The sequence below is a fragment of the Solea senegalensis genome, linkage group LG2 (assembly GCF_019176455.1).
Source record: "Solea senegalensis isolate Sse05_10M linkage group LG2, IFAPA_SoseM_1, whole genome shotgun sequence".
In the NCBI taxonomy this organism is placed as follows: Eukaryota; Metazoa; Chordata; class Actinopteri; order Pleuronectiformes; family Soleidae; genus Solea; species Solea senegalensis.
In genome coordinates, this window is record NC_058022.1 from 2,139,563 (window position 1) to 2,164,882 (window position 25,320).

The 25,320-nt window shown below is 40.3% G+C and overlaps 1 protein-coding gene across 6 annotated transcripts in view; it reads left to right on the forward strand.

The window, feature by feature from the left end:
- The first annotated feature begins 649 nt into the window (after positions 1 to 649).
- The window catches only part of LOC122783626 (mitogen-activated protein kinase kinase kinase kinase 4-like), a 73,195-nt gene continuing 48,524 nt past the window's right edge, over positions 650 to 25,320 (forward strand). For 4 of the 6 annotated variants that reach the window (XM_044048383.1, XM_044048391.1, XM_044048400.1 and 1 more), the window contains exons 1-2: positions 650 to 938; positions 1,208 to 1,273. In XM_044048383.1, the coding sequence (XP_043904318.1) occupies positions 882 to 938; positions 1,208 to 1,273 (123 nt within the window). In that variant the 5' untranslated portion in view covers positions 650 to 881. The remainder of the gene's footprint in view (positions 939 to 1,207; positions 1,274 to 25,320) is intronic. The other 2 variants (XM_044048409.1, XM_044048419.1) reach the window with 2 other exon arrangements.

Here is a 25,320-nt window from a genome sequence, read left to right on the forward strand (position 1 = left end):
AGTGACAGAGGAGGAGAAAGTATTTTAGTCTTCTATGGAAGGAGATTAGGGCCAAGAGTGTGAAGATTGTTTGGAAAGAAAATATACAGACACTCAGAAAAGAAGCTGGATTAAAGGTAGAATTCTGAGGCAAAAACCTAAACTTTGTGAGATTAAAATCAGAATTATGAGGAAAAGTATGATTTTAAATCAGAATTGAGAAGAAATTACGAGATTAAAGTCATAATTATAAGAAAAAGTATGAAGAATCTGTAAGAATTCTGACTTTTTCCTCAAACTTTAATCTCATAATTTTATATTACAACTTGGAGGTGATTCCAATTCCATTTATTTGGCTTCTCCCTCTCTAGGGGTCACCACAGTTAATTTTTTTTTATACATACACTTGATGCAAACCTCTCATTTATCTAGGATTAGATTAGATTAAACTTTATTGATCCCACACTGGAGAAATTCACATGTTTAAAGACAGAGAATAAAAAAGACAACACAATCAAATAGAAAAAGAACAAATTCAATAAATAAATGAATAAATAAAAACATGTACCAGATACACTGGGTGAGGTCCCCCCGGGGCCGTAAAGCGTCTTGCACCGCCCCTGTGTGAGGGCAGGGGCGGGGACAAGAGAGAGAGAGAGAGACAGAGGTAGAGAGAGCAGCAGTTAGAGCGGGCTTCAGTCACTCAGTCAGTTTGTCGGTATGTAGCAGCGGCGGAGCTTCACACTGGGATTACAAAGAGTGGAAAAACGCTCCACGGACACGGAACACCAGCAGCGGGATTAAAAACCGAGCCACCCGAGGATGAGACACACGCCGCGCGCTTGAAGGAGGACCACAAACGCGCCGCTTCCCCGCTCATTTAGCACCGTTTTTCCACGAAAATGGCGAACGAGTCTCCGGCGAAAAGTCTCGGGGAGATAGACCTAGCATCCCTGCGGGTGAGTGAATGAGTGAATGAGTGAACGAGTGTCACGGGTGCATACTTAGCTCCTCATGCTCGCACTCGTTAACAGTGCTGTTATGGACACACACGGCCCTGCGGTGACTCGTCTTTTATCGTTTTTAATATCCGCCCCGGCGCTGCGAGGCCGGGCGCTGCCGGTGTCACACAGCGAGCTCACCTCACTGTAATCAGGATTACACTGATTTCTTTTTAACAAAATAATCCCGTTTAATTCAAACGCTTTTCCTGTTTGTTCACACGCAGGATCCTGCGGGGATTTTCGAGTTAGTGGAAGTGGTCGGAAATGGAACCTATGGACAAGTGTACAAGGTTAGTGTTTTATATATGTGTGTGTGTGTGTGCGGGGAGAAACTGGAGCACACACACACACACACACACACACACACACACACACACACACACACTGATGTGTTTGTTCTGCTCACCGTCTCAGGACGGTTATCACAGCGTGTCCCCGCCCCTCCTGCGCTCATTTTCTGGACTGGATTATGTCTTCTACACTCCTTCATATCCATGCATTGTTTATAACAAAAAGAAAAAATAATCCCAGTCCATCTATTCTGGTCCCACAGAGGTGTCTCCTCCCTCCTCCCATCCACACCCTGCTGAAATATTCTCTCCATCCTCCACACTCAGTCTCATCCGTTCATCCCTGACAGCCGTTTCCACGCTGACCGACGTGAACGCCATTAGGTGGGCGGTGTTTCTTTGCGCATTCGTGCACATCATTGACCAGCAGGGCCTTGGCTTCATGTTGATGCTGCTGCATCTGTAGGGATAGGCCTGTGCGTCCCACCATACACACACATGATTGCTTAGCTGTCCCTGTAAGGACTCCACATTGACTTCCATTCAATTTGGACAGAAAATCTGCCTGATTAGGACCAGGTTTTGGTCCCTTTCAAGGACTACTCCCGGTGCATTTACATGCACGGTTTAATCGAGCTACGGCCGTAGTCCTGCTAAAACAGGCAACCGGAGTGCAGAACGTCAAGTCTGACTAAGCTTATTCATGCAGGAATAATCGGGACTATGAATCGCATTATCCAGGTATGTTAGTCCGACTAAGACTAGCTCGATTTTAGTCGGACTAACATGTTTTTATGACATTAAGAAAACCATATTATTGTCTTAGTTTGACTAAACTCAGGCTTTTAACTTCCATTCATTTGGAACGTATAAACAGTATTTACCCTCATTGTTACCGTAACTAGTTCCTCCGAAATGAGGTTCTGCCTCATTAGGACCAGGTTTTGGTCTTTTGTGGACTACTGGTCCTAATTAAACTAAGGCTGTAGTCCAACGAAGACGGGCAACGGGTCAACACGCCAAATCCGAGTGGCCATGTCCAGAACGCCAAGTCCGACTCCAGTCTGACTAAGTGTATGGTCCAGGTATGGTAGTCCGACTAAGACTAGCTCGATTGTAGTCAGACTGATGTGTTTACATGGCATTAAGAAAGAGAAGCCACGATACAATTCTATGGTCGATATTTAAATCGTGATGCTATATTATCACGATACTGCGATGCACATTTTTGCAGTTTTTACACATTCACGATTTTTGAGGCTAGCGAGCCTCTGTGAACGTCTGTGAGTCACCGTAACTAAACAACGACTCAGTCACAGCCGTGTGTTTCCGTTTGTGTTGAAAGGTAATTTTCTTTTTGTCAGCGGAGTGTAAGCGATACTGTTGAGACGCCATCTTGATTTACTTTGAGTTTTTTTTTTCCTCGACGTGTGCCGTGTTTGTGTTTTCTCTGTGGTTTAGTCGGAGGTCGTGAGCAGCTGTGAACGTACACTGGAAACGCTCGGATGCTCGGGAACATAAATTAACCCTGACATTTTCAGTTCACTTCCTCAGGATTCACTGAATCATAACCACGTGTTTGAGTGAGGATGAACTCTGCCTGTGTGTGTGTGCGCGCACTTGATCCTCATGTTATTTATTTATATTTACTTACAGAAAAGTGAACCGTAGCACCATGTAACAAAGAAATCACTCAATTTTTGGTTTGTGGACAAAATAAGACATTTGATAACATCATTATTTACAGGTTTGACACGTTTTTCAATGCTTTCTCACATTTTATGGCCCAAAAGATACGAAGTTAATCGAGAAAATTATCAACAGATTAATCAATATGGAAAGTGTAGAGAATGCTGAAAGATGTGATTGCAATCTTTAATCTTTTACTGCGAACTTTGAACTGTGATTGCAAACTTCCAATTACGATTGTGAACTTCCAACTTTGATTAAAAACTACGATAACTAACGCCGAACTGTGTTTGCGAACTTTAAACTGTGTTTGCGAACTTTAAACTGTGTTTGCGAACTTTAAACTATGTTTGCGAACTTTAAACTGTGTTTGCGAACTTTAAACTATGTTTGCGAACTTTAAACTGTGTTTTCGAACTTTGAACTATATGTGTTTGCGAACTCTATACTATGTTTGCGGACTCGGAACTATTTTTTGCGAACTCTGAACTATGTTTGCGAACTCCTTTGCGGACTCTGAACTATGTTTGCAAACTCTTAACTATGTTTTGTTCTCAGGCTGGTGATGTGGTGAATAACTGCACACAGTGTGAATGAATGAGTGAGTGAGGCTCTGCTGCAGCTGTGTGCACTGACAGCTGCTGGGATGGAAAATAAAATGGAAGGGAAGTTGGGGGGAGGTAGAGGAAAAAAAGAGGAACCACAAAACACAGAAAGAGAGAAAAACAGAGAGGGAGAGAGAGAGAGAGAGAGAGAAGTCGTCACCCTTTAATCACCAATGTGTTTTTGTTTAGTTGCCAACATGAAGAGAAGAAGGTGATGGACCTTCATGTGTCATCCATATTTAAATTTTCTTTTTGGACTGTAAAAAAAATCATCAGTTTGATGAACGTCTGAAATGTTAAGTCTAAACAGCTGCTGGGATGTTTTCACTTTAACCCGTCGTCCTCCAGTTTCACTGCATTTAAATCATTGTAAATATCTTCTATGAAACGTGTGAGCAGACAGTTTTGATTTATCTCCATTTATTGGTCGATTTTATCAGCTGAATTTAAGTATATATGTTCAGTTTTCAAATATTTGATGGTATAATTTGTTGGATTATTCTAAACTTCAGCGCATGAGAGCAAGTGACAATAATGCAGGATTTACTGTCACACAAACCAGAAAATATACACATTTAAGGAGACGAAAAAATCTGAAATACCTGTTTTAATTATTCTAATAAACACATAATCTGTCCTTAAAATAGTCTACGATTAATCTAGTAATCGATGAATAGTTGATAAACTGTTGCAGCACTGATATGGAGCAAATAAACTAGAACATTTGTTATAAATAGAACAAAGAAATCATTGAAACTCAGTTATTTTTGGTTTATATCCAGCTTTAGGGTAACGTTTTTCAACATTTCTTGACATTTCGTGGAGTGAAACTTTAATGGGGGGGAAACACACTCGTTAATCCTAGTTCTACGTCTGCTAGCATTAAGATATTTCGTGTTGACATGTGACAGAAGTGAAACGGAGCTGTGGTTTTCTAATCTGACCAAACTCTGTGAATAATAAGGTTCTCAAATATCTTGTTTTTGTCCACAAACCAAAATGATTCAGTTTTAATGATTTTTTTATTATACGGAGCAAAGAAACCACAAAATATCCATGTTTAAGAAGCTGGAAAACTGGTTTTAATTATTCTAAAAAACACCCTTGATTGATTAGTCTCTTCTCAAATTAGTTGACTATTAATCTAGTTATCAATTAATAGTTACAGCACTGATATTATAACACGTTTTCAGATGTTTCTGCTTCTTAAATGTGTATATTTTCTAGTTTCTTTGCTCCATATCACAAAGTCATCATTAAGAGTCAATTATCTTTGGTGTATTTCGAGGTTTAGGGAAAGATTTCTTGACATTTCGTGGACCAAAACAAATCATTTAAGTGGGAAAACACTTGTTAATCCTAGTTCCACGTCTACAAGCATTAAGATATTTCATATTGACATGTGACAGAAGTGAAACGGAGCTGTGGTTTTCTAATCTGACCATCACAGCAAAGCCACTAACTTCTCCTCGCTGCACTGATGACTTCCGCCGTTTCACTACTTCCTCATAAACATCCACCCGCTCCCCGTCGGCCCCGCCCACTCCAGGCAATATCAGCACAAACAAAACAAATATTTTCTGCTTCTTCCTCTGCGGAGATTGAAATTATTCTCAGTTTGATGAGTTTGTTCATCTCATAAACCCTGAGGATGTCGCGTCCCATTGGCTCATTGAAAATCCAGCAAGTCATAAATGGGTTAAACCATTTCCTTTTGGTGGGGATTCCCAGCCTCACATGCTGAGTGTGCTCATACCCTCGGGTTTTTAAAATTCCTTCTGTAGCTCTAATTTATTTTTTGCCTCCCACAGTTGAATGAAAACACAGAGACGGTGAACTTTGACCTCTATACTCTTGTTTGCTGTGACTGCAGTGATAACTTATTCAGATTAAACCCAGGTTAGTTGTTCAAGTTGAGCTTGAATAAGTTTATTTTCTTGGATTTCCTTTTTTACGTACGTGACATACATCCAAATGTAAAAGTTACATGATCTTGCAAAAACTTATTTATTTTATTTAACCTTTATTTTACCAGGCAGAACTTTACGAACTGATTTATATTCACAATGTTGGCCCTGGCAAGTACCACAAAACACTTGTAGGGGTTGAGGAAAGAGGGAAAACAGAAGATACAAACAGACACACAACAAGGAACAACAAAAAACAAAGTATATTTTGAAACTTAAGAACTGTGTCAAATTGTGACCCAAGGAATTGAAATTGAATTGAATTGTGTGATTCAAGTCTTACACCTCTAACCTTTTGATGACTCATTTAATAATCGATTAATTGTTGCGTCATACATGTATTGCGCTAGCCCGAGCGACAAATGTCAGGGGCCGAAACCTCTCCTGGTACGAATTTGTGCGAGAGGAACCTATTGTTATCTTTCAGATTATTATTATTTTGTGGATTTTCGGTCATTTTTGAGCGGGTTAGCGCGCATAACAATTCTGTCAGGTGTGGCGAAAATGCAATATTGGCGTAGGGCTCAGACCTGTGTTTTACACCAAGGCTCTGTAGCGCCAACCCCTAAAGCAGCCTTTTTCAAACTGGGGGGGCGGGCCCCTCGGGGGTGTGTGGAAACTCTCCGGGGGGGCGTGAGTTCTGTGTTTTTTTTTTTAAAGTCCTAACTAAAGTTTAGCAGGCAGAACTTTTGGTCTCGCTGTAAGCTGGACTCATTTAAATGACATACCACAACACCTACACTGGTGACAAGGTTTGGATAATAGAGAAGTTTCTGAGGGGCAAAAATAAAACTGTGCAACTAACAACAAGCCAACGTCAGCCGAACGGAACAATAATTCACGACAACCAAAACCCAAGACCAGAAAATGCCACCAAAGACCTCTCTGTGTGTTGTGTCTCAAAACATTGGCAGGGGACGGCATTTGTATTGTTAAAACCAAAAACAATTTATTGCACAGCAAATTATTGATATTTGTAAAGTATTCTTTGTTATCCAAATGTATTTATTGTTTAAAAAAGGAAGCTATTATAGTTATAATTGCACATTTCATATTTTTATTTGAAAATTGCTTTCTCACAAAACAATATTGAGGTTATTTGTATCGCTAAAGCAAAAGTGTCGCAGGGCCCCTGGGAAATGTCTTCCTCCAAAGGAGGGCCCAACAGAAAAAGTTTGGGAACCACTGCCCTAAGGTGAAACGTGAATGGAGCACACCAAAATTAAATTGCGCTGAATTTCACGAAACTTGGTGGGAACTTGTAAGAACCCAAGACCAACAAAAAAGTCCACTGGGACCACAGTGTCAACTCAAAAGGAAGCTGGCCATTTTGAATTTGGCCATCCATCTTGGCAATTTGCGCACTTCAACTCGCCTGAGCGCGTTTATTGTACAGACATACAAATGTGACAGTTTGACCCATCAATGTACTGTTTTACAAAGAAAACCTCCAGAAAAAACATTATTTCTTGATTAAGATGATAAGATTACAGTTATTTACTTTCATTCCTCAACAGAAAAATTAGTTTTAGTGGTTGAATGTTTTTGTGTGATTCATTTGTGACTTTTTAGAGAAGAAACCCGGTGAACCTCAGACTCAGATTTGGTTACAAAAAGTAAAAATGTGTTTGTTTCAATGCCAAATAAATAACAGTAATATGTTAAACAAATTTCCTCTGCTTCTTCATGTATTTGCCTTGCATGAAAATAGAAACAGAGATTTCTGAAAAATCTTCTTCTTTTGGCTTTTTCCTTTATGGGTCGCAGATAAATAATAGTATTTGCATAGTTTTCTCCTGGTTCCCGTTGTTTGAGGAGCTATATTTATAGGATATACAGTATATATGTATTTATAGGTCCAGACTGTGGCTTTGTGAAGTGCAGGAACTACAAAGTTGTCAGGAGGAATAGACTCAAACGCAAATGCTCACCGACTGCCTTCCGGCGATTCAAACTGGAATGTTTGGTCGTGTCTGCCGTGACCTTTGGCGACACAGGAAATAAAGCACGACCTAAAACAACGACTTCTCCAGAGCTGAGAACTGAAAGATTCCAAAAGTACAGTGACCTTTTCCTAACACAAGAAGAAGAGGAAACTCTATCACTGATCGCACAACAACAGGAACTTCCCTCTGTCACCGTTTATGAGGGTGAAGTCGGTGCAACACAGTCTTAGTTTTTAGTGGTTTTATCACAACGTCAGCACCAAATTCAAAATGGCCGACCTCCTGTTGACTTAAGGCCATGGTCCTGATGGATTTTTTGTTTGTCTTGGGCTATAACAAGTTCCCACCAGGTTTCGTGAAATTCGGTGCAACTTCATTTTGGCTTGGTCCGTCCACGTTGCACCTTAGGGGCGCCCCTATAGATCACTGGTGCGACGCACAGGTCCGAGCACAATGACAATATCGCATTTTCGCCACACCTCACCTCCGTGCCGAGTTCCCAGAGTTTTTATGCATGTGAACCCCCTCAGAAATGACTGGAAAACCACGGCCCTAATATTATATAGCCAAAGTCACTTTACATTAAAAGCTGCAAGACTGACAAACAAAAAGACATTGTTTTATCTTAAAACTATCCTGTGTTTTTATGGTTAAAACCAGAAAAAAGATTCTGTGTGTGTGATGTAACCTCATTTCAAAATCACTTGTAAACACAGTTGCAGCACGAGTAAAAAGTGCAGTTTCCACATTATTCCAAAGGTGAAATAACTGCCAGCTGAAACATGATAACTTAGATCACAAAGTTACATGAAAGGTGTTTTCCTTCTTTTTCTTTTCCGTGCATATAATGAGTGTGTTAGCAGTGACGGGCTCTGCCTGCTGGATACAGTGGAGTTAAAATTAGACTCACACGGCCTCAGACAGAATCTGGGTCATGTTGTTTGATGCTCAGTGTGTGGACTGATGCAGTGACTCTACTGCTGCTGCTGCAGCAGAGGATTCACCGTGGATTCACTGTGGATTCACTGTGGATTCACCGTGGATTCACCGTGGATTCAGACAAACAAAGCTGCAGCTAACGGCAATTTTCTTAAGCGATTAATCGAGTAATTGCCTGTGGTCCATGAAATGTCAGAAAATGTGCTTTATTGTTTCTCAAACTTGGAAATGATGACGTTCTTTTGTCCACAAAACCAAAATGATTACGTTTTTTAGTGATTTCTTTGTTATACGGAGAAAGTGCGACGACACTACACTGTGTTATGGTAAAGTTATCGAATATGTTTGAACATCTTTTTTCGGGCGTTGCACTTTGTAGACGGTCCCTGAGCTCCGGTCTCACTCATGACTGCACGCAGAGATCGAGTTTCTCCGGTTCTTCTACATTTGCTATGACTGAAATTATGTCTCGCATCTGTGAATATCTTAAAAACTTTATGGAATTAGGTTTGTATCGTTTTCCCTGTCTACATCCGACATCAATATCTAACGCTTGTCGGATTTTAACAAAAATTGTATTTAATTTTTAGATGGCAATGTAAGCAAATCAAAGCCATGCAGGAGTCAGAAAAGTTTTAAAAAAATCGGCCTTTCTTTCAGGTCTGGAGTCCAATATCTAAAAAAAAAAAAGGAGATGAATTCATGAATATGAAACCCAACTCCTCACCAGCTTAGCTAACAGTGGTGACACATGATTGAGTTTGGGATGTCGACTAATTATCGATATCCTAAGATATTTTTTCTTTTGTCCATTTCAGCCACTAGACCAGACTTGATGCTCAGTGGCCTCAGATATTTGAGTTGGAGACCCTCTGACCTACAGTAAATTAAATATTATAATAAATACATTTATTTTTTACGGATTACACATTCTTTTTTTTACACTCAAATGGACAAAGAGCCTGAAAGCAGACTGATGTAAACACTGACAGACACTCGTTGATTATGATTAATAAGGATTAATTAGGATTGTTAAGGATTTAACAAGTGACCCATTTTCTTTACCGCCGTGATGTCTCATGCCTGTCGGCTTCTCTGAAGGCCCATGATGCAACACTGTGGTCTCGTGTAGTCTTGGTGTTGATGTTGGGGGGGAGGTCGACGGACGCGTGCAGACAGATGGTTTGTTTTTAGCAGCTCAGACTCAGTGATGCTGAAGAAACTGAGAGATTTAACAAGTCTGTCCATGTGTCTGTCTGACGCGAGAAGAAGAAGAGCTCTTATGTCCCCAAGAAACAAAAGACCTGACATCTTCTAATCACCAAGGATTAAAACGCTTTGTCACCTGCATTTTACAATTAAATGTTTACATTTTGTTCCACTGGATCTGTACTGAACTATTACAATAGCTATTACGATCTTACGTAAACGTAACAAAATTCATACTGATCTGTTCAAACGTCGCTGAGATATAAACACATCTGTACTCCAAGTGTGTTACATTTAAATTGTCACCATATCCAAAATCTAGATCCCATCCATATGAAATTTTGGTATAGTCTGATTCTACATACACATACCAAATTTAGTTCAAATCCGATTATTTTTTAACCGTTTTTCTTTTTTCTTTTTACAATTTTGCCTGTTGTAATAAATGGGGGTTTCTCGTATATTTTATCGTATTTGTGACATCATCGGTGCGTATATTCTTACCAAAATTGAATGGGAACTTGTGTGATCACCTACACATTGCAAAAAAATCCCATGTAACCGTGAATATTTGGGAAGTTGTTAACAGGAGGACAAACATTCAGTAATTTTTCATACGTATAAATATTTGACAAATAAATATTTGACAAATTAACGGAAAAAACACGTCAAACCTCAATATATGACCAGAATATCTACTGAATTCTGGCGCCTAAAGTCTTTATTATGAGGCTAATCTTTTATATTTTATACCCAAGAACTTTGTAATACATTGGTAGTAATCATCATCATCATCGTCAGCGCTTCAGTTGAGGTAGATTCCCGATGGCAAATGTCAAAAGTATAATTATCTCTTAATAGTTTAATTTAACTTCTGTTTCTTTGGTGAGTGATATGACGTCCGTCTGTCTGCACTGATTTCTGCTTCCTCTTTTTTTCCTTCCTCGTCCTAATTGTCTTCCTCTTTTCTGCCTTTTTATTCCCTTTTTTTTAAATTAATATTTTATCGTCTGGCAAAACATGACATTTGCAGCTTTGTGTCTGTGTGACTGAAGCAGTTGGCGCTTTGTCTTTATCGTGTAGATTTAATGCATATTACGTTGATATATTATGACACGAGACAACATGTGGTCTTAGATTTTGGATATTGTGAAGTGTCTGTAATGAAAAAAAACTAAGATTAATTATATTAAAAAACAGTCACTTAATAAAAGTCCAATTATTTGTGTTAAAGCAGAATTTGACGGACGTTTTGTGTCTCTTCATCTTTTGTTATCGTGATTTTTTTGTGCAATATATTGATTATCACAGAATTGTCGTATTGTGACATTATTGGTATTGTATATCTTATCGTAGAACAATACGATTGTAATTGTAGGGTTATTTCTCTGCGTGGTGCCTATCACAATACGATACGCGGTCCATAATACCAATAATAATACAATACAACGATTCTGTGATTGTCAATATATATCGCAAAGACAGTCATATAGCGATACATTGCGATATCTGTTGAACTGGATATTTGCCCTGTCAATTATCGTATTATTACACAAGGAAGGACAATGATACATTGCCAAATCGATATAAGTAGTTTGGAAGATGTAGTTCGTAGGTGAGGGTTACAAATATTGATGATTCATGTTTCCACACGGTGGCGCTGCTCAAATGAATGAGAGGGGAAACTTGGGCAGAAGTTACCTGGCTGTTAATCTTGAACTTTTATCTTTTCACGTTATGTTTTGTTTTCTTCAGTCGGACAGATATCGCTGTATGATTGTATTGCGATATATTGATTGTCACAGTATCGTAATATTATTGGTATCGTGTATCGCGTATCGTACCCTGTGATTCCCCGGCCCTCAGTGTGGAGATTAGGAATGTGAATCACGGGACAGCCTCTCAATACGTGGTCCACGAAACCAATAATATTGCGATACAACAATTCTGTGATATTTAACATATTGCAGTGGTATTGCGGTACATCTATCGTGTATCGTACCCTGTGATTTCCCCGGCCCTCAGTTGTAGGGTTGTTTCTCCGTGTGAAGGAGCCGTTGTTTGCTTTAATAAGGAGTTAATCCAGTTAAATGATGTCTCCGTTTGTCACAGACAATCCTCCCTTTGTGTTTCTTCCTCTCGCAGAGCAGAGCAGACGCACTGACACAGACACAACAGCACCACATTTCTGCCGCCTATCTGCTGCTTCACATGTGGGAGCTGCTGTTAGAAGCTCAGAGGTTTCCTCCTCTCAGGGAGGATTGATGATTGTTGGCTTTAAGTCTCCCCCGTGTCGCTGCTGTAACTGCTGCAAATACTCCACGTCCACGTGACCAAAACCTGAAGTCCAGATGGAGACGCGACAGGAAAAGCTGAGTGTGTGTGTCAGGGAAAATGGTGAAAGCATCAGTCTCGTGTGTTTAGATGGCTTTCATTCCTCCCTCTCTCCTCTCTCTCTCTCATTTTCCCAGAACTCCACCCTTATTGATTTTCCACAGTCGCAGATAACATCTCGTACAACAGCCCCTTCATTCTGTTATCTGTGACCTGCCCCGGCCTGATAAAACACACTGAATTCCTCTGTGTTTAGAGCCAAAATGGCCGCCACCTGGACGTCTGGTTCTTTGAGAGCGTGTGTGTGTGTGTGTGTTCACTCCCCGAAAAACAATGCGATGTCAAGTTGTTGATGTTTGAACTCCTCTGGCTTTGTGTGTTTAAAGTATGTCATTTCTTCCACTGTCGATTTTTCCCCAAATCCTTTTTATTAAGATGATAGCCAACAACATAAGAAGTCGTAAATGTACATTTATTTTGTCAGTAACGACACATTATCACCACATTTGTAGGAGTTATTTTGGAATTAGACGCCATGTTTATCTCAGATGTCCACTTGGACGTTGTTGTAAAGCGACGCTGGTCTGGTCCCACACACATCACGTCCCCCTCTGGAATATTGTCTGGGCAAAATGTTCCTGAACTCTCGGGAAAACCCCCAAAATATCAGTCAAATCGTGATTCCACAATTTCTGAAATCATTGGACCCTACTGTGTATCAGATAAGATAATAACAATGGTTGTCGTTTGATGACATCAGAAAGGTGGTGTGGGATTTATATCCTCTGTGGATCAGTTACCTTGGATTTTAATCCATATTTTTATGTTTTTATGTAAGGAGCGTTGGGAACATTTGGCCTGACATAAATACTTGTTTGTTTCATATAATATATATTTTTAGATTGATTTAGTCTCGGGGTCCAGAAAGTGTAGCCAGTGTGGAAGTGCCTGACACATGTATTCTCTTTATTCACCATCAGGGGGCGACTCCACTGGTTTTGTTTGCAAAGAAAATGAGCTTCTCGTTTCTTTTCACTTCATTTATAATACACGATGTTTGATGCCAATTGTTACGACTCATATTTAGCCGAAGTCTCTGAGAAGAAAAATGAAAAGAAAAAACCTCGAGGGTTGACATTTGAATCCAATAAATGATATAAAATTAAAGTAATGACCCTGGGAAAAGTCTCACTGTTGTTGCTGTAGGACCAGCTGACCAGCCCCAGGTTATGAAATGATTATTTTTTTAAGATGAGATTAGGTTTTCCAGGACTGAGACTAAATGTTTGGATGAGCCTCAGTCTGTGAATTTGTCTCGGGCTCGTGTGTGAAGTGGACAAAGTCGCCCGCCAGATAAAGGCCATTTGTAGCCCCTCCCCTTCTGTACACACACACTGGTGAGCCAGTCTTTGGACGGTCGGTGCTTGAAATGACAGTCGTCTGAGCTTCTGTGGTTTAAACAGTTGGACACGGTGTAGTGTGTGTAGTGTGTGTAGTGTGTGTAGTGTGTGTGTGTGGTGAGCCAGTGTGTGTGTGTGTGAGTGTGTGTGTGTGTGTGTGTAGTGTGTGTGTGTGTGTAGTGTGTGTGTGTGTGTGTGTGTGTGCGCGCCATCTGGACAGAGAAAACAAAGCTGCTAATTTGTGCCGAGTACCAGGTCAAGTGAAGTCTTTAAAGAACACGATGTTGGTCAGAAGGAAGTTTTATTTTATTCATCGTAAAGTTAAAAAGCTGCAGTAGATTCATACTTTTTTGTCTTTATGGACTTTGAGGACGGAATTAAATCTTCAGGAAATGTCGTATATCTTCAGGAAATGCTGTATATCTTTAGGAAAATGTCGTATGTTTTCAGGAAATGTTGTTTATCTTCAGGAAAAGTCGTATAACTTCAGGAAAAGTCGTATATCTCCAGGTAAAGTCGTATGTCTCAATAACCTGAGATTTAAATTGTAAAATCAGCCATGAAATGCAGTTTTAAAGGTTTTTCCAAGTTCACTTAGTTTAATTAAATGTTAAAAGCGTAAATGTTGCTCTTTCATGATCTAAATGTCGGATTATTGGCTGTAATCTCAGACACAAACGTGTAGTTGAAAGAGACCTAATAGAATTGAACTAATGAGTTAACAAATCATTTGACACCAAGATTAAAGATTTTTCTTGATCTTTTTATTAAAAATAACCTTCTGTGTTCTTTCCATTTAAAAGCTAATTGCGAGAAGACTACTTTACATTTCTGCTTAAAGCTGCAAAAACTTTTATTCAAGTGAAGGAAATCCTGTCATGTGACGACCTGGAATGACAAAAGAACAGATTATTTGTTTTATTCTTCATTATTGGCAGATATTCATCTTGTTGACTGTAGGCAAATAATAAATAATCTGTGTTATGTATACTGTACCAAATACCAAACTGTTTTAGTTGAATACGAGGTCAAAGAGGCTCTAAAACAGATAGTTTTAAAAGTTATTTTCATAGATTTGTGCGAATTTGTGGTTATTCAAAGATAAAAGTTCAATAGATCACAAAAAATACACAAAACACCAGTGCCGGTATCAGCTTTCCTTTAGTTTTTAGTAGATTTTTACTACTTTTTCCTATTCAGTCTCTTCACTGTCTAGCTCCCTCTTCACCACACACAGGCACTGGTTGCCGTGGCGATGATAAAGCCTGTTTTTCTTCCGTGGACTTGTGTGGCCTCTGCTGCTGCTGCGATGACGATGACTTTTCTCTTTTTTGTTTTCATCCGCTTCAACAACAAACCCACCGTGTGAGCCCTGCGTCAGCTGACCTCGCATCCTGCCGCGTGATTGGACCACGCGGGGGGATGAGGTCCTCGGTCAGCTGACAAGAACCGGGGCCTGCGATTGGAGCAGAGATTCCCTGAAGCACTTCCTCCTGTAGCCGGGCAGACTGTGTGTGTGTGTGTGTGTGTGTGTGTGTGTGTGTGTGTAAACTCCCGTGAGCTCTGAGGGCTTTGAAAACAAGATGTTTACAGACAGAAACTGAAAACCTGACAAATAATCCATTGCTAATCTGTCGCCGTCACCTCACGGCGCCGATGTCTGGGGAAAAACCTCGTGGAAGAAAAAGGCGACGCTGTTTCCAGGCAGACGCACAGAATCTAACGCACTCCAAATGAGTTTGAGAAGTTGAGGGAATATATTTCTGTGTTTGTGTCTCAGCAGCAGATTAAGATCAGTTTGATCCTGTTGTAAAGATAGCTCTGCTGTTGCTATAGGATTAGCTTCAGACAGGAAGTAACGCGATGATGTCAAAGCAAAAACCACGAAAAACCACAAAAATATACACTTTCTTTCACCCTCGGTAAATTGCTTATATTTGTGTGTTTATATGTCACATCTTCAGGCTTATCATTCATGTTATATCATATATTAAAAAGCCCCGCAGGTGATTGCTTGCATATTGAGTTCAGAGCTTTTATTCTGAAAAAATAGGAACCGATTGAAATAGATTCTGTTGCTAGAATTGACCGTTAACTTAAAGTGAATGTTTGGTTTTTAAATAAAAACACTGCTGTTGTCATGGAGACAGCCCGGTTTGGGGAGTTAATGTCCGTAAAATAACTGCTTGTATTTGTTAGGCTCGACCTGAAACGGCCACATTATAGTGTGAGGCAGCAAACGTGGGTTTTTGTTTCTGACTGAAGACGTTTGAAGACGCGACGTTGTTTCTTGAACTGAAATCCCACTGAACGTGGTCGTGATTGGGCTCACGATGGATCACCGGCTTTCAGCAGTGCTGTCGCTTAATCCACCAGACTCCTCTGTTAGATTCTGACATTTCACACGTTTCCTTTGCTAAATTTGGGAAATCAACGTTAATGTTTTTAGGGATATTTAAGTCATTTTAACTTAAAAATCAATTTTCATCATGACAGGCTCACTTTGTTGTTGTTGTTGTTGTGTGTTGCACATGTGGCTGCTGGACACCTGTTGTTGCTCTCTGAATGTTGTGGGCAGCTGGTACTCGGGTCATTATCGGGTCATATCTGCCCGTCACACCCTCCTCCTCTTCCTCCTCTTCCTCCTCCTGCGGCGATTTTCCAGACAGCACTGTATCCAATCTTTTACTCTCCAGGTTGCCTTGGAGACGGGTTTGGAAAGTGTTTGGTAACACTGTTACTGTGTGTGTGTGTGTGTGTGTCCTTTCATGTTTTACATCAATAGATCAGAGAAGAGACAAAGACTTTGATGGATATTGAGTTCACTGATCTTCTATCTATCTATGATCATTTTATTGTTTTTGATAAGATTTTGTATCATAACAGCTGTTTATCCAAACCCTTTATTTTTGTAAAGTGTGTTCCCAGAGTGGTAAACACTTTATTAGTTGTTGGGTCGTGTTAATTGTCGTTTCCCAAACATGGAAACAATGATGTTCTTAAAAGTCTTGTTTTGTCCACAAACCAGAAACGATTATTCTATTGTTATATGAGTCGAAGAAAACAGAAAATATTCACATTTTAAGAAGCTGAAAAATCTGATCAACATCTTTTTATTTTTGCTAATTTAATCTTTTTTAATGACATCGTTTTGCTTTTACTCAAGTTCATATTCAGAGGTTCCATTTTGTAATGTAACAGCTTAAAACCTTAAACAGTATTTTAAAAGTCTTATCCACAAAAAAATTATTCAATTTTTATACGGATCAAAGGAAACAGAAAATACTCACATTTTTAGAAGTTGAAATATCACAAATTTATAACAAAAAAAGTCAAAAATGAATCTAAAATAGTTGCTGATTAATTGAATCATTTATTGAATGAGTAATGGATTAATATATGAGTTGTTGCAGCAGTGGTTTCATTACATTTCTTGTCGTCGATGTCGTGTTTACAGTAAACTTTTGAAGGTAACGTTGATTTCCCACGTGGATAAAGCAACATAAATTGTCCTTGAGCACATTTAATAAGACATTCCTTGATAGGATTAAGTTTTTATTGTGTTGTATGTCATTTCTTTTTTGTTACATACAAATCTCCATTTAATAATCTGTAGTAGAGTCACGTCGTCGTGTTAAACGCGGTGTCTTTGTTCACCTGTCACAGAAAACACCTGCTCCTCACCACGTTATTACAAACTTTGTCCTCTCCATGACCTCAGCAGCACGTCACCTGATCACCTGCGTTTCTGCAAGTCCAGTCTTCACCGACACGTTTGTGACGTAAAATCAAAGTCTCCAGCCGCTTGAAAATTCTTGATCCGTAGCCAAACGTGTTTCTGTCTCTTTAAAACCATCAGAACAAGTCTGGACATGTTTGTGGTTCACAGTGACTGCTGCTCCTGCACCGGCACCTGCTGCGGAGGAGGAGGAAAAGGAGGAGAGAAAACTCTAAAACACGTTAAATCTAACATTATGTGCTGCATATCGTGAAATTAAACACTGTAAAAAATGTTTACAATGCCGCAGGACGCTGAAAAACAATCACTTCTGTCCAAAAAAAAGAAGCTTCTCATCGCAGTGAAGCTGAACACGCAACTATTACGTTTAACATTTTAACGTTTAACTTTGACCATGTCATTTCATGAGGAACTGAGGGAAAAAGAAAAGTAAGCTGTTTTGAAATTTACGTTACGGGAAAAAAAGGGGTAATATTGCAACTTTATTCTCAATGTCTTTTTAAAGTAAAGCCTGTAACATTCTTGTAATATAATCTGCAGGTGCAAATAGTAATAGTAATTAATAAAGTATAATTATTAGTAATGTTTTCAGCAGAAAAAATAGTCTTGTGAACGTTCACATGCTTTGTTTTTTCATATTTACCATAAAAGCCCAGAATATCTTCACATTTTGGAAGCTGGAATTATTAGTAATTATTAGTCCCGTGTGAGAGGCCACTGCTCTCAGCTCAGCAAACAAACCAAAAATAACACAAAAACGCTCTTATTTTCTGACTAGCAGTTTTTAAAAACAAATATGTGATATAGAATAAATCATAACTTTTATAAAAAAGCACATTCTGTAAAGCCTGAAGATAACAACACTTAAGAACGCACGCCCAGGACGTCCATATAAGGATTGTATTATTCCCGCGGAAATTTACCCAGGGTGCACCTGCGGCACAGATCTGTTAGTTAGACAAAATAAAAGGCTTTGGTGGTAATTTGAGCTCTTGCTCTTACACACTTTAACCTTTTATCACCGTGTCATTGATCTGCAGTGAAATCAATCTTTGATCGCCCTTGCTTTGCCCGTCTAACGGCCACTGACCCTCCTCTTCCTCCTCCTCTTCCTCCACCACTGCATGATTTAAACTATCCCTCTGTCCCCGCCCCCTGTTGTTTGATTACCATGGTAATGTGTGAGGCATGCTGGGATTGCTGGTTTATTTTTGGAGCTCCACAGGACCTGGACATAGGAAAAGGTTAAAAGGTTAAGGTATTCTTTTTAATGGGTTTTTAATGTGTTCACCTACAGCCGGTGACGGTGAACGCACAACATCTTTGTTTACTTTTAAAAATCTCTCACAATAACGTGACTCAATTTCTATCATGGGAATCGTCGTGAATGAGGGAAAATGTCGTGTAGCCCAGTGTTTCCCGAGTGTTCTTTCAGGGGGATTCACTATTTTTTTGTTTTATTGTGACCAAAATCACAATGTAAATCATAATGTGTGCATGAATAAAACATCATGTGAATCATGACCAAATAAAACATTTACACTTAAAATTTCACTTCAAGTTTGGGGAACCTAAAACATTACCCCACGACCCATGTTTGGGCCCCGAGCCAGACTTTGGGAGTCACTGGTCCAAAAATCTCTCAGATATCACAAATCCTATCGCGACTTCAGTCAAAAATAATCACAGTTAGATATTTATTCTAAATCATAGTTCAGTCTGCGTCTCAGTGTCTCTTGTGGACATGATGGACACAGTACACGTCTGTCTGTCTCTCTGTCTGGAGCACAGAGGACACACAGGTGGACGACGTCACTCCCGAGTTGAACAATGAAGCACAGGCAGATGGACGTTGTCGGGCGGATGATGGCGAAGTCTGATGCCAGGACACCTGAGTGGACAAGCTGAAGACGATTTACTGTCGCTTCAGTGGACACCAGAGTCATTTACTCTCTCTCTCTCTCTCCATCTGTTCTGTCCTCGTCTCCTCTGCTGTAATCCCAGTTCTCCTCTCACTGACCGCAATAAATCATACCAGCCTTTCTACAGTTGGAGATTATCACACGGAGGAGAACAGAAGACTTAGACCACGTCCAGACGGAGACGGCATGAAATGTAAACGATCTTCTAAAAAAGTTCCCCCGTCCACACGGAACCCCGACTCAAACCGCTGTAGTACACACACCAGGACTGTAACGCTGCTGCTTCTACACCAGAAACAGAAAATAAACAAATAATACACCGTAAAATCAGTAAAAATGCTTATTTTCAGAAAACACTTTCTTATATGGAGCAAAGAAACTTGAGAATATTCACATATAAGAAGCCGAAAAATCACAGAAACTGGTTTTAACTATTGGAAACAAAAACAAACAAAAAAATAGTTGAAGATTGAATTAGTGTGAGGACTTGTTTGAATGTTATCTACAAACGTCGCACGTGGATTAGCACGGGCTGAACAAATCCACCGTAAAGTCAGTACAACCTGTGGTTTTATTCACATCTTTGAGGTCATCTCGATTTATCGGTCGTTTAGATATCGTCTGTGATTAATGGAAGTATTGAGTCGGCCGCAGACGTCCTTGTCAGACATGTCTTTGTGCTCTGCATCATTTAACCTTCTTCCAGCGAGAGGACGTTCTCCTGATCTGTCCACCAGCTTCCCCATAATTCTTCGTCTGTCTCCCGTCACCAAAAAACCACGCTGACGACAGTAACTCATTTGTCTGGAGGACACGTGGATGTGACTTCCTGTGGCTGACGCTGACGACAGTAACTCATTTGTCTGGAGGACACGTGGATGTGACTTCCTGTGGCTGACGCTTTGCTCTCTGGGTCTTTGCTTTCCCCAGCATTGCTGGGACGTCTCCGTCCTCGTCCCTCTTTCCCTCGCTGTCGGTTGAGTCTTTATGCCGCTGCACACATGAATTGTGGGTCAGTATGTTGAGAGGAGGGAGGGGCATCACAGCCCACATGACTCCACATCTTCCAGTGGGGGGAAAAATGTGACCATATTTGCTTTTATATTTGCATCTCGGCAAAAAATATTATAAATAGAACGTATACATGAAGACACGAGCGCAAACAAAGCAACAGGGGTTTGATGGGTGGAGGTTTAGGGTTTGTCAAGCTGGAAGTGTGCCGTGAATCTCCTGAACAGCAGAACTCTCTCGTCTTTTTTTCCTCTCCACTAACATCATAAATCTTATAAGATAATACGTAATTCATGGTATTGGAATCCAAGTCATTGTATGTAATTGTCAGTTGTGTACAGTTAGGTGTTTTTGATGGATGCTCCACCAGCGGTGCTATGCTAACCGCTAACCTGAGCCAAATCAGCCTCTGTGTGGCGACTGTTGACTTTAGGCTTTGATTTAATTACTCTTTCACGCCTCATAATCCCACAGCTTTGTGTGCGTCGCTTTTAAAGGAGCACTGTTTGTGTTGTTTTTCCAGTTTGGGCCGCTGATCTGAATCAGTTTCTCTCTGGGGCTGTGAAAGAGAAACGTGGTGTCTTCATTCTTTGTTTATGAATGCCCACAAAGGCCTTTTCACGGCACTGAGACCCAGTGAAAAGTAGCACGACTGTTTGAAAGTGATCGAATGTGAGGTTACTGTTGTTTTATGTCGGAGCCACAGAGGTGGAGACATTAAAGAAGGAGGCCTTTGTATGATGTGACACAGCTGTACTGGCTGTTAAATTCATTTTATCTTATGTTGTATCTTTTATTTACTGCTGATTAAACTATGTTAACGTAAAAAAACAAGTGTTTTCTGGACATAAACAGGTGTACAAGAAGTTTTTGAACTCTAAAATGATTGGAATCATTCGGTGCCAGTTTTGAAAAGTCTTCAACGGCGTGAAACTAAACAGAAATGCTGTTTTTGTTTCAAACACACCAAACCCCATCAGATTTCTTTGTAATTCTCAAAGATTCCTCATTGAATACTTTATGTGAAAACTGTTTTTTAAATTACTTTTAAGTCTTTTTAAGTGATTTTTAGCTGATCTACAATTCGGCATCATCTGCTTGCCCTTGTTGTGATTTTAAAGGTGCTGTTTTAAAGTACAGTAGCTGAATAACGTGGCTTTGAACTGATGTACCTGTGGAATTTTGGATTCTCTAACTCTGTTTCCATCTCATCTGTTAGATTTCTTTCTCCGTCTTCACATCTCGTCCCAAGCAAATGTGCTAATGTTTTCTGGACATAAAGCAGAAATGCTGTTTTTGTGCCAAACACACCAATCCCCACTGGATTTCTTGATATTTTTAGAGATTCCTCATTGCATGTCCAAAGTGGATACAGGTTTTTACTTACTGTTAAGTTATTTTTAAGCAATTTTGAGCTGATCTGCAATTTGGCATCATTTGCTTGCCCTAGACGTAAATCTGGAGGGGGTGGTTTAAAAACAAAATAGCTGCATAACATGGCTTTAAACTGACAAACCTCAGTCTTTTGTTGTTTCATCAAATTGTGGAGTAAAACCTCCGGGATTTTTGTTTCAATCTCATCTTTTAGCTGTCTGTCTCCATCTTCCCCCCTCATATAAGCACATTTTCAAAAGTTTTTTTGGGCTTAAACGGCCGTACAAGATCAGAAATGCTGTTTTTGTGCCAAACACACCATTGGATTTCTTGATATTTTTAGAGATTCCTCATTGCGTGTTTTCTGTGAAACTGGTTTTGAGTTACCTTTTAAGACTTTTTAAGTGATTTTTCAGCTGATCTACAATTCGGCACAACTTCCTTGCCCTTGTCATGATTTTAAAGGTGTCACACTTCAGTCGTTTGTTTCATCAAATTGTGGAAATTGTGTATTTTGAACATTGGTTGCATCTCTTTTTAGACACGCCTAAAACCTGGGCCTTCAATCCTCAATGTCTTGTACCTTTTACTTTGCACTTGGTTGTTTTAAATGTTTAAATGTAAACCTGAGATGTCCTCAACAACAAAAGCAGGAGCTCTTGTCCAACAGAGACCCAGTATTATCCAATCCTCAGTCTAACATTTCACCTCTGTTCCTCCTTCTGCTCTCTCTCTCTTTTTTTTTACAGCTGTGTGTTTTCACTGGTGGTTTCTAAAGCATCTCCGTCTTAATTAAGCGTGCCTCACCCTTCCCTGCGCTGAAAAAAGAGCCCGCTCTCTTTTATTACGGCCCGCTGTGAACGTGAAACCCTCTTCAGACCTCGCTCCTCACCGTCTCGGGCGCCCTATATTTACCAGAGCCACCACCCGCTCTCCCCTCCCGCAGAACCCCCTCATTTACTCTCACAGGCCTTTTGAAGAGGTGATAAAAATGCCAGTGTAGAAAGTTCCAGTGGTTTGGATATCGCCCTGCCCTTCTTTTTTTTTTTTTTCCAGAAATGGAAGGGCACAGTTATCATCTCTGGGCTGCTACCGAATCATCGCAAAGACACGAGAAAACACCAAATCATTAGATTAAAAATAAAAGCAGTGACTGTGCTCTTTGCTGCAGCTTCCTGTCTGGTGGTCTGCAGAGATGAAGCCGAGCATCAGACTGCAGGGGCGCATGCTGCAGAGGTGAACGCGGTCCAGGCTCCAGCTTTAAATAACACACAAGGATAAGGAGAGAGAGCGAGAGCTTCTCTGAAAAGCTTGGCACAGTTTCCGAGCTCTTTGAAGATCCTCCTCCCTTCTTTCCAGTCTTCCTTCCGCCTGTAACTTCTGAGGATTTGGCCCGTGTGCCACTTCTTCCCGCCCTGCGCTGAACACTGCAGTGTCCTGTTCACCTTCTATCAAAGGGCCCGAGTCATTGAGGAGAGGAGCGGAGGTTTGGTTTGAAACGGGGCCGAACCGTTCCGCTCCATCTGATACATCAATACTTCATCGACTGCAGGGGAAACCTTTCCTGTGTCCGTGACTTTTCTCACGTCTGTCTGAAGAAGCTGCTTTGGGTCAGTTAACTGAAGTCTGAGAGGCTCCGTGTGGGAACACAAGTGTTCGCAGACTAGGGTTGGGCGATGTGGCTCAAAAATGAAATCTTTGATTTTTCCCACACCAAACTAGATTTACGATTTCAATCCTTTATTTTCTTTAAAAATAAACTTGTAATTCATCAAATATCTTCCACTTTATCCTCAACATGTGGGTTGCAGGGTCGCTGGATCCAGCTGACGCAGGGGGAAAGCGGGGTCACACACCCTGGACCGGCCGCCAATCCACAATCATTCACACCTGTGGTCAATTTAGAGTGTCCAATTAACCTTTGCATGTTTTTGGAATGTGAGATAAAACCATAGAACTCGCAGAGAACCCACCAACCACACAGGGAGAACTTGATCACACCACACAGAAAGGCCCGTGGTCGGACTGCGTTACAAACCCGGGTTTTTATGCTGTAAGGCAACATTGCTAGCTGCTATGCCGTCATGTGGCCCCAAACTACAAATGACAAAGAAATTATTCTAGGCTGTAGGTAGGCAGGTAGGCAAGTAGAGAAGGAAGATATGTAGGTTGGGATGATGGGTAATTAGAGTCAGTAGGGTATGCATGGAGGTAAGTAAGTACAGTCTGTAAGTAGGTAGGTATATAGGTAGGCACAGCAGGTTTTATGTAGGAGGTAGGTAGTGTGAACCAGAGTCAGTAGGAAGGTTGGCTAGTAGAAGTATGAAGGTAGGTCTGGAAGGTAGGTAGGCGAGTACTGTCGGAAGATAGATAGGTGTATATAAGTAGATATGGTTGGTTGTAACTTAGAAGGTAGGGTAGGAAAGTATGTAGGAGGTAGGTATTGTGAACGGGTAGGTAGGCAAGTAGAGTAGGTAGGTAGGTAGGAAGGCAGGTATCTGGGTAGGTATATAGGTAAGTTGGTATGTATAAAGGAGGTAAGCTGTGAAGCAGAGTCGGTAGGAAGGTAGGCTAGGAGAGTAGGTAGGTAGGTAGGTAAGTACTGTTGGTAGAGGTAGGCAGGCAGGCAGGGTAGGTTGGTATGTAGAAAGGCATGTAGGAGGTAGGTTGTGTGCAGTACTATCATTATCCCTCACGAAACATCCTTCTCTAACCACCACACCACTTCATTAAAGACATTTCAATAGTTTGAAAGTGAGTTCCTTGAATAATTTCCTCTCTGTCGTTTTTAAGTGGACAGATTTGGACAGATTATTTTGTTTTGGAAGGGAGTAGGTGAATATTCTCGAGTCATGCTTATTTGAGTTCCAGGTTCAAGTAACATGAGTAAAAATTGTCTTGTGTCCAAACTTGCACAATAACCCAGGGCTCCTTTTTGTTGCTAAATGCACCATAATTCAACCCCTCATCTTCTAGTTTTGAATGAATATTCATATTGATAAGGTTTTAATGTGTGGTCTGTGTTTAAGTGAATCTTTTGGGCAACAATGATCTGTTGAATACATGCTGCATATCTTTTTCGCCACCACTTGCATGTGCAGTGATGAAAAGCCCTGATGCAGTGGTTTGTTGGCCTGGTTATATGTGATATCCATATCACTGATGGTCATTCCTTCCTGTGAGTCTAAAAATGGGGCCACAGCCTCTATAGCCCATTACGTTATGGAAAGTTGCACCGGTGCCCAGAATGTAGAATGTAGCCCCCTTACTACGACTAGATCTGATTACAGCAGCTATGCACTGCTCTCTCTCTCTCTCTCTCTCTCTCTCTCTCTCTCCGTCACTGTTTCTCTTCTTATTTGTCACCCCATTTTTCTTGCCTAATAATAATCATGACTCCCTTGTACGGCGTATTATTAATCAAATGTTCTGAACTCCAGCGCATGAGCAGCCTCAAGGTGCATTCAAGGAACCTTGCAAATGTCATCACTTCTTCAAACACACGTAAAAGCCCACTAACTAAATGCTTTATGTTGCTGCTGCCACCTTGTGTTAATGGATACAGCACATATTAGGTCGTCATTGGATCACAAAGATTTGTTTTGTCTTTTTTAGTATATTACGAATAGTCACAGTAACTGGCTGACATTTTATAACCAAGCAAATAATCATTTACTCAGGCCCATCCCTACTAATAACTCCTAGTTATTACAAATTATGCATTTATTATTGTTCACATAAACTTAATAAATGTAGCGTAATTGTAAGATAATTGATTTTTACATCCAAAAGTTTGTTATTTAGTTTTTTTGCGTCATTTTTTAAAAGCAGCACTGTGTTAGATTTGCTCCCGGGGTCCCCCTACAGTTGGGAAAGGGTATTTTTTCTGTTACAACTGTCATAAAATACAAT